This window comes from Sphaeramia orbicularis, chromosome 16, assembly GCF_902148855.1.
Source record: "Sphaeramia orbicularis chromosome 16, fSphaOr1.1, whole genome shotgun sequence".
Classification (NCBI taxonomy): Eukaryota; Metazoa; Chordata; class Actinopteri; order Kurtiformes; family Apogonidae; genus Sphaeramia; species Sphaeramia orbicularis.
The window spans coordinates 12,634,360-12,643,316 of record NC_043972.1 but is presented as its reverse complement, the minus strand read 5'-3'; the positions used below and the strand labels follow the sequence as shown (position 1 = coordinate 12,643,316).

At 42.5% G+C, this 8,957-nt stretch overlaps 2 protein-coding genes across 2 annotated transcripts; one reads left to right on the top strand and one right to left on the bottom strand.

Annotated features, from left to right (window-relative positions):
* Positions 1 to 132: 132 nt before the first annotated feature.
* On the bottom strand, positions 133 to 3,915 carry psma2a (proteasome 20S subunit alpha 2a). Its single transcript, XM_030157349.1, has 8 exons — positions 3,784 to 3,915; positions 3,175 to 3,251; positions 2,524 to 2,656; positions 2,073 to 2,195; positions 1,899 to 1,980; positions 1,690 to 1,763; positions 1,430 to 1,487; positions 133 to 967 (listed from the first exon to the last, which is right to left on the bottom strand). Exons 1-8 carry the CDS (start codon positions 3,822 to 3,824, stop codon positions 851 to 853), a joined length of 705 nt encoding a protein of 234 aa, XP_030013209.1. The 5' UTR covers positions 3,825 to 3,915; the 3' UTR covers positions 133 to 850.
* Positions 3,916 to 4,291: 376 nt separating this feature from the next.
* mrpl32 (mitochondrial ribosomal protein L32) lies at positions 4,292 to 6,956 on the top strand. Its single transcript, XM_030157353.1, has 3 exons — positions 4,292 to 4,463; positions 4,584 to 4,786; positions 6,001 to 6,956. The coding sequence occupies exons 1-3, from the start codon at positions 4,370 to 4,372 to the stop codon at positions 6,250 to 6,252; spliced, it is 549 nt and encodes a 182-aa protein (XP_030013213.1). The 5' UTR covers positions 4,292 to 4,369; the 3' UTR covers positions 6,253 to 6,956.
* Positions 6,957 to 8,957: the final 2,001 nt, after the last annotated feature.

Sequence of the window (8,957 nt, the reverse complement as noted above, 5' to 3'; positions counted from 1 at the left end):
ACTTCGTTTAAAACTGTTTGAAGCTGAATTCACACAGTGATGCAAACTGGTCTAAGTAGGAACTATTGGCATTTTCACATAATGAATGAATATTAAATTCTACTGTTTCCATAAAATGAATTCACATCAGAAAACAACTGAAAATCTTTTATTTGAATAAGTGACAGAAAACAGAGGAGAAAATACAAACTGGATCCATTTCTATTTTGGAAAAAGTAGACTCCATAAAACCGCTGTACAGCCAAGCAGATAAACAGATGCTAAATCTCAGTTTTCCACTGAACCCTCTGTTAATGAGGTCATGTCTGAATATTAAATGGAAATGACAGTGTTGAGTTGGATTCACTCATTCCTGGTGCCGTGGACTCGGTCTGTACGAGAACGTACCAGGGCTGCTCAGCCTTATTTACCATCTCATTTCTGACAGTTTCCCCTCCAAATGAAGTGAGTGTCCTCACATGCACTGACCTGTGACACGCCCACATAAATGAGTAGAACCAGAGAGCACCGCCCCTTAAAAACCAAACAAAAGCAAAGAATTCAATAGAAAACTAGAGATTAGACTCCTCCGAATCCACATTCCTTTACATGAACACAGACGCCAACGGCTACATGACACAGGTGGACAAGTTAATGTGAGGTCATGAATCCGCCGCCATCAGTCGCTGATGGGCTGCAGGTGTTGGTGGCAGTCACATGACTTAAAGGTACATATGTGGGTGTTGGTAGAAACAGCCTGGTGCTTCTGAATAATCCAGGCTCCGCACATTCAACATGTGATTAACTCAGACTCATGTGTCATGCACCCGTTGGCGCCTGGGCTGGTGTTGCTGTGGTGAGGTGGCGGCGCTCATGCGATGGCTGCCAGGTAGTCTTTAACCTCGGCGGGAGTGAGTCTTTTAAAACCCGCCTCATTGCAGATTCCCACCTCGATGTTCTCCTCCGTCATCTGACCCTCAAAACTCTCCTGAAAACAAAGACAGAGACAGCTTTCATCAGTTCGCAGGAAAAACAGCCAACGTTAGACAAACCATTTCCATAAAACACATCATTTCCATTCTGAGGTTTTTCCATGAACTGATTTAGAATCAGAAAGTGAAGCTCAAAGCTGTTACATATCACTGTAAAAAGGAGGCTTTTTTCATCTAGATCAACTGAAAACCTTTTTCCATGTGTGAAACAGGAAGAACTGAGTCTAAGACAAACTCCCAGATGAGATCAGCTGATCAATCACAACATAAACAATGACGTGTCGCATTTTAGATGAAAAATTAGTTTTTGAGTCCATTAGATATTTGAAAAAGCACAAATGCAGCACACACATGAACAAAACCAAGTATTTTTGTGAACATAAACCTTTTCTGACTTCACTGATGAAACAGACCAAATGCAGATACAGGAAGTTAGTGAATGTCATGTGACCCATTACCTTCAGTGTCAGGATGGCTGTGTGAATGGCATCTTCCAATTCCAGGTCATTGTTATACCTCAACAAACAAACACAAAGCCCTTAATAACACATTCCTGTGGCATCAAATCTGTCCAAAGCATCCAAACACCTCAAACTGTGTTAATGATAACATCTAAAATAATGACTTCAATCTGATAAATGTTACAATAAACAAAAGATTCTCTTCTGATCAAATGGGCTCTTTTAGAAGCAGAGAACCTCTTAAAGTAAACATGTACCTTTTTTCAAGGAATGTTTTTCCGTTGACGTAGTTCTTTCCCATGGCTGTTGCCTTCCATGCGAAATAAGCGCCCTGCAAATCCGACCGAAAAGTCAAATAAACAAGGAGGCAGATGATCAGAACTATGAGTATTTGATCAGTGATGTCAAACATTAAACTAAGAGGACACGCATTAGAATGATCAAAAAGGACAGAAATGTGTCATACAGAAGGATCCGACTGGAACAGGTAGGGGTGGTCTTCATCCCATCCAGCGATGAGCAAAGACACACCAAATGGACGCACTCCACTGGAGGAGGGACAGACAACACACACACTACACATGTGAGCTGTCACTCAGGTCAGACTCCAATAAAAAGTGTGTGTTTGTGTAAAACTCACCCAGACTGTGTGTACTCCTGCATCACAGAGGCCACTCTCTGGACCAGCTGGCCTGTTGGGATCGGTTCCTGGTAAACCAGGAAGTACTGCTGAGCCAACTTTCGGGCTCGCCGCACCAAAACCCTGCACAGAGCACATCATTCATGAAGCCAACATGGTAAATGTTGCCCTGTAGTCTTCTCTCCTTGTCGACAGAAATCACAGGTTTAAGGTTAAGGTTAACTCATTATATTATTCCTGCACTTCAGTCACACACAGTACCAGCATTAGCATTAGCATTAGCACACAGCAGACAAGATCAAAGAAGGAGAAAAACAGCTCAGCCTTCTGGAAAAAGAACAGGCCCATACACGTTTCCTATTATCGTGGTTCCTCTGATAGTGTGTTGGACATTTGGGTTTTAATAAAATGAAAGAAACCTATTGTTCTGTTTTATGGGAACAGTCCCCACCTGTAGTCGGGTCCCATACCGCTGTAGACCATGCCTATGTGTTTAGTGATGGGCTCCACTTTATGCACACTCTGCTCATCGTACAGGATTGACTTTTGTTTCTTCTCTGTTGCCAGGACAACGCCATTAGATGCTGAAAATCAAAGAACATATAAATCATATAAATCAGGTTTGCATGACTGATTAACCTGTGTTGCTGATATAGGATATGATGCATCACTGTAAATTAAATCAGCTACAGATACATAAAGTAGTGCAGTATTTAATGACAGGAAACATCTGTGACTGTTGCACCTGCTTTTGCCATTTTCATTTCATACATGTGACTTATGAATGGTTCAATATTGTTTGTTATGAATGTTTCCTTTTTCATCGTCTGCTCTGTTTTTGTGCTGCCTTTTGACCAGGTGTCCGTTTGGATGAGAATTGGGTCACAAATTACTTACCTGGTTAAATAAATGTCAAATATAAAGAACAACAAATAAAAATAAAGTAGAGATGAGATGCACCTTTGACATTTACATTAGTAAAACGCAACACACACAAATGTTTATCAAACTATAAAATGTGATAGTAAAAGCCTGCCCTGGACCATTTGAGTCGAGCTCTAAACAGATTTGGGTACCCTAATCCTTCTGGTGGTTGTCCTACCTTTGATGCCCACTGATGGAGCTCCTGCTGCTACAGCCGCCAGAGCATATTCAATCTGAACCAGTTTACCCGAAGGGCTGAGGAAACAAACAGACGCATTAACATGAAATGACACAGAGGAGACTATAACCAAATTGAATGCTGATAAATCAACTGTAACTTGAAGCCTGCTGTTGTTGTGTTGCCTTTACTACACTGGAAACTGAAAGTAAAAGCTAAAACAACTGACTCATCAGAGCTAACTATGCGCTAATTCCGCTTCTCTCCATAAAGAAAGCGCAAAACTCCCCGCTTTCATTTCTATTAAATAAACCTTAATTTGTACAGCCATTCAATATCTGTGTCTTTTGAATATCACAGGTGAAATCTCTATTTGTTGTTTTATTTTAAACGTGTTCGCCGACATGCTAACTGGTAGCACTAGCTAACCAATTCATTACAATACCCGGCAATGACAGTGCACCGACTACATCTGATCCCGAAACTTATTTCCACATTAAATGGAAACCAGTCCACATGTCTCCTTAAATATTTAGCCACAGAATACATCGCATAGTCTAAATTTGACCGGCGGATCTAAAATCCATGACTTATTTAGAAAAACTTTACCTAAATGTGGTGAGGGAAAAACTGTAGCCTCGGTCCGCCATCTTGTTCTTGTTCTTCTTCTTCTATGTTGGTTTGACTGATCACTCCCAAATCAGCGCCAGGTTGGATTCCGCCACCTATTGGTCAAAGATTTACGGCCACTTTTAATCGTTGACCGCGCAAAACCTTTAACTGTCATGAAATGTATACATTTGTGTGTTTGGGGAGTTCGTTTAGTCTTAATTGGTTCCTATGAGTCTCGAGAAAGATTAATGTAATTGAATATTTCATGTGTTTTATTTTCTAAATATGTACATGAACAAATTAGTAAGATTATAAAAGTATGTTTTTTTTTTGTTTTTTTTTTTTGTTTTTTTACAATTACCTCAAACATCACACTTCTTTTGATTACATACGTAACCTCTCCATTATTAAGTGTGTAGTTAGATACACTAACCGACAAGGGGCAGCAGCTGAGCCAAATGCACTTGGACTGCTGGAAACTAAACAGAACGTCAGCCTGTCGTCGCAATTTGATGACGTGTTTAGCGTCGGTGACCGTGACTGTCTGACATGTTACAGAGAAACAGAGTGTGTTGACGGTGAAATGATGAATCTGTCCGGTTTGATCCACAGTCTCAGATGTTCTTTACTGCGGATTGAGAGCAGACTGTTACCGGCAGGTCTGGACCTTAAGCCGGGTGAGTATACGTGGGGACCGGGTCTAGAACCGACTCACATCGGCTCTAAACCCCCGGTACCGACGCGGTGTGTCCGTGTTTTCTTTCATTAGAAGTGACTCGGTATGGTTTTTTGTGCAGCTCCAGCTCTGGCCCTGAACGGTCCCAGTCTCCTGCCTCAGATCCACCAGGACCAGGACCTGAACCTAGAAGACCAGCAGATCTCGGACCAGCCCTCCAGGGTCTTGGACGGGCTCCTGTGGATGGCGGCTCCCAAGAAGAGACGGACTATAGAGGTGAACCGGACCCGGAGGAGAGCCGACAGTAAACTCCTGGAGGTCAAGGTGCGTTCAGGACTTCCGGTTCGGACTTCCTTATGTCCCAGGTTCGGGTCATTTTTACTGGACAGTGTCAGAACTGACACTAAAACTCAGATGTTCATTAAATACGGGTATGATTGATATGTACATTTAAAGGACTAACTCGCCCATTTTACAGGAAATAAGACCTGGTTTCATTGGAATTGGTTCTGTTCATGTTCTTTGGTTCTGTTCATGTTCTTTGGTTCTGTTCCTGATATTTGGTTCTGTTCATGTCCTTTGGTTCTGTTCTTGTTCTTTAGTTCTATTCTTGTTCTTTGGTTCTGTGCATGTTCTTTGGTTCAGCTCATGTTCTTTAGTTCTGTTCTTGTTCTTTGGTTCCGTTCTTCTTTGATTCTGCTCATGTTCTTAGGTTCTGTTCATGTTCTTAGGTTCTGTTCTGTTCTCGTGGACCAGCCTGTGGATCCACTGAGTGGATCTGTTTCTCCTCAGTGTCATTAAAAGAGGATCATGTATCATTGTTCTTACTGTTATTGTGTTTGTTCTGTATTGAACTGAACTCTAGTTCCAGGTCGTCCTTCTGTTCTTTCGTGTCGTTGTCGTCTTTATTCGAACTTGAACAGCTGTAGAATACGACTCTTCGACAGATGGAGAAAATATATTATTTAGTTCCACATTCTGAACCAGTTTATTTTCAGCCAAAAAGTTCAAAGTGGTTTAAAGTTGGGTTTGAACACCTGAATAAAACCTCCTGGTTCTGGTGTGATGAGGGTCAGATGAAATCCTGTATTTACGGAACCCTTCTGTAGATGTTTGGACTCCACTGTGGAGCTTCTGATGGTTGGTGTAGTTCATCTCATACTTGTTTAGTGGTTCTTCTGTCCTGGAGAACCCACACAGACATCAGATGATGTTCTACAGAACCGCTGGGCTCATGGTTCACTTCATAGATCCGTGTTCATCTGTAAAACACCACATTTTGGACCATTTTTAAGACCATGTCTGCATCACCAGATGTTTCAACAGTTACACGTTCTAAAATCAGCCTGTTTTATTTCATATTCAACTGTTTACATGACACAAACACATTTGGGTTTAACTCTGTTTTCTTCTACAGTCACTGAATGTTCAGGAATTTCAGATTCTAAACTCCATAATCTTCAGTCCATGTTGTTAAAGTTTTATTGTCAGTGTTATTTTGATGACTAATATTTGCTTTTCTTTGTCTTTTCTTTCAGAACAACATCGAACCGTGTCCAGAATGTGGACATTTGAAGCAGAAACATGTTCTGTGTGGGTTCTGTTACACCAAGGTGTGTAAGGAAACGGCTGCGATCCGAGCCCAGATGAAGGCCATGGAGGGCGGTCCGTTGAACGCCCCTGCCGTGGAGACGCTGGTTCTGTACGAGGGCGAAACCCCGACCCCTCAGGACCAGGACAGGAGGATAGTGGAGCGGCCCAGGAAGCGTCCAGCCTGGTTCAGCCCGTGATGAGGCGTTCACTGACTGACCGACCCAGGGGATTTAAGATCAGCTCAAACCAGGGGTTGGATCCAGAACCCAGTTATGGACAATGACCTCATCCAGAACTACAACATCCATGATCCAAAACTACAACATCCATGACCTAGAACTACAACATCCTTGATCCAAAACTATAACATCAATGATCCAAAACTACAACATCCATGACCCAGAACTACAACATCCATGATCCAGAACTACAACATCCATGACCTAGAAGTACAACATCCATGATCCAAAACTACAACAACCATGATCCAGAACTCCAACATCCATGATCCAAAACTCCAACATCCATGATCCAAAACTACAACATCCATGATCCAAAACTACAACATCCATGACCCAGAACTACAACAACCATGATCCAGAACTCCAACATCCATGATCCAGAACTACAACATCCATGACCCAGAACTACAACATCCATGATCCAGAACTACAACATCCATGATCCAGAACTACAACATCCATGATCCAGAACTACAACATCCATGATCCAGAACTACAACATCCATGACCTAGAACTACAACATCCATGATCCAAAACGACAACACCGATGATCCAAAACGACAACCTTCACTGTTGGTTGAGGCTCATATTTGTCATGTTTTTCTCATTTGAATCAGTTCAGTGATCCAGAATAAAGCCATTATTGATTAAAAAAAAAGTCTATTCATTTCTATTTCATCAACTAACATCAGAACACAAAACCATACAGTCAGGAGGATTATTCTGTTTGTATTTTTCTGTTTTAACAAGTTAATAAAGAGTCCTGTTTTTAAGGAAAGTTGCTGTTTTTAATCCAAGTGGATCTGATTAGTTCTGTGATCAGCTGTTAGGATTTTACTCTTAGTGTCAAATTCAGGATCTGAGTCCAGATCTGAGCACCTGAACACCACAATATGAAACATCCTGATTCATGTTTAATGTCAGACATTTAGAAAAGATTCTCATTTCAGTGTAAAAGTCAGAAAACGCTGGTGTGAAGGGGACGGAGAAGGAAGAGACCAAAAACATAAATACATCAAAACCAGGAATTTAAAACTGCAGAGCTTCTGTTCATATTCAACTCAATGAAAGGTTTAACATTTAATTAATATTTAAACAGAAGCATCTGACTCAGATAATTACATCCATTAGACAGACTGTTTCCTCTGAATCCACCCTTTAACGTTGATTTATGGAGAATTTTCTTCAGGTTTTGCATCATTTTTTCAAATTTGTTTTTGTCTGAAATTCACACAGATTTGTTTGATTCTTCGTTTACGTCGACAGACTCCATTTTATGAAGAACAGAAATGTTACAGATTCCAAACCTCCTCCCCTCCATTGATTCAGTTTGAGCAGGTGACGAATGAGAAACCAAACCAAAGAGACATGAATATGAACACCGAGAAACTGCGTTTATGTTACCATAGCAACGCCTCTCAGTGGACACTGCTGGTTCTACTGGTCCTGCTGGTTCTAGTAGTCCAGCTGGTTCTAGTAGTCCAGGTGGTTCTAGTGGTCCTGCTGGTTCTAGTGGTCCTGTTGGTTCTAATAGTCCTGCTGGTTGTAGTGGTCCTGTTGGTTCTAATAGTCCTGCTGGTTGTGGTGGACCTGTTGGTTCTAGTGGTCCTATTGGTTCCACTGGTCCTACTGGTTTTGTTGGTTTTAGTGGTCCTGCTGGTTCCAATGGTCCTGTTGGTTCTTGTAGTCCTGCTGGTTCTAGTGGTCCTGTTGGTTCTAGTAGACCTGCTGGTTCTAGTAGTCCTGCTGGTTCTAGTGGTCCTGTTGGTTCTACTGGTCCTGCCAGTTTTGTTGGTTCTAGTGGTCCTGCTGGTACCAGTGGTACTGCTGGTTCTAGTGGTCCAGCTGGTTTTAGTAGTCCAGCTGGTTCTACTGGTCCTGCAGGTTCTTGTAGTCCAGCTGGTTCTAGTGGTCCTGCTGGTTCTAGTAGTCCTGGTGGGTCTAGTGGTCCTGTTGGTTCTAGTGGTCCTGCTGGTTCTAGTAATCCTGCTGGTTCTAGTAGTCCTGCTGGTTTTAATAGTCCTGCTGGTTGTAGTGGTCCTGTTGGTTCTAGTGGTCCTGTTGGTTCTACTGGTTCTGCTGGTTTTATTGGTATTAATGGTCCTGCTGGTTCCAGTGGCCCTGTTGGTTCTAGTGGTTCTGCTGGTTCTACTGGTCCTGCTGGTTCTAGTAGTCCAGCTGGTTCTAGTGGTCCTGTTGGTTCTAGTGGTCCTGCTGGTCTAGTAGTCCTGCTGGTTTTAATAGTCCTGCTGGTTGCAGTGGTCCTGTTGGTTCTAGTGGTCCTGTTGGTTCTACTGGTTCTGCTGGTTTTATTGGTATTAATGGTCCTGCTGGTTCCAGTGGCCCTGTTGGTTCTAGTGGTTCTGCTGGTTCTACTGGTCCTGCTGGTTCTAGTAGTCCAGCTGGTTCTAGTGGTCCTGTTGGTTCTAGTGGTCCTGCTGGTTCTAGTGGTCCTGTTGGTTCTACTGGTCCTGCTGATCCTGTTGGTTCTAGTGGTCCTGCTGGTTCTACTAGTCCAGCTGGTTCTACTGGTCCTGCTGGTTCTAGTGGTCCTGCTGGTTCTAGTAGTCCTGCTGGTTCTAGTGGTCCTGTTGGTTCTGGTGGTCCTGCTGGTTCTAGTAGTCCTGCTGGTTCTAGTGGTCCTGTTGGTTCTACTGGT

Bases quoted from the DNA above. Each gene is read 5' to 3' on its own strand.
- psma2a (XM_030157349.1), bottom strand. From the start codon at position 3,824: ATGGCGGACCGAGGCTACAGTTTTTCCCTCACCACATTTAG. The intron at 3,252-3,783 runs GTAAAGTTTTTC...TTGTTTCCTCAG, and splicing joins TTTTCCCTCACCACATTTAG to CCCTTCGGGTAAACTGGTTC. The intron at 1,488-1,689 runs GTACATGTTTAC...TTGTTTGTTGAG, and splicing joins AAAACATTCCTTGAAAAAAG to GTATAACAATGACCTGGAAT.
- mrpl32 (XM_030157353.1), top strand. From the start codon at position 4,370: ATGATGAATCTGTCCGGTTTGATCCACAGTCTCAGATGTTCTTTACTG. The intron at 4,464-4,583 runs GTGAGTATACGT...TTTTTTGTGCAG, and splicing joins AGGTCTGGACCTTAAGCCGG to CTCCAGCTCTGGCCCTGAAC. The intron at 4,787-6,000 runs GTGCGTTCAGGA...CTTTTCTTTCAG, and splicing joins GTAAACTCCTGGAGGTCAAG to AACAACATCGAACCGTGTCC.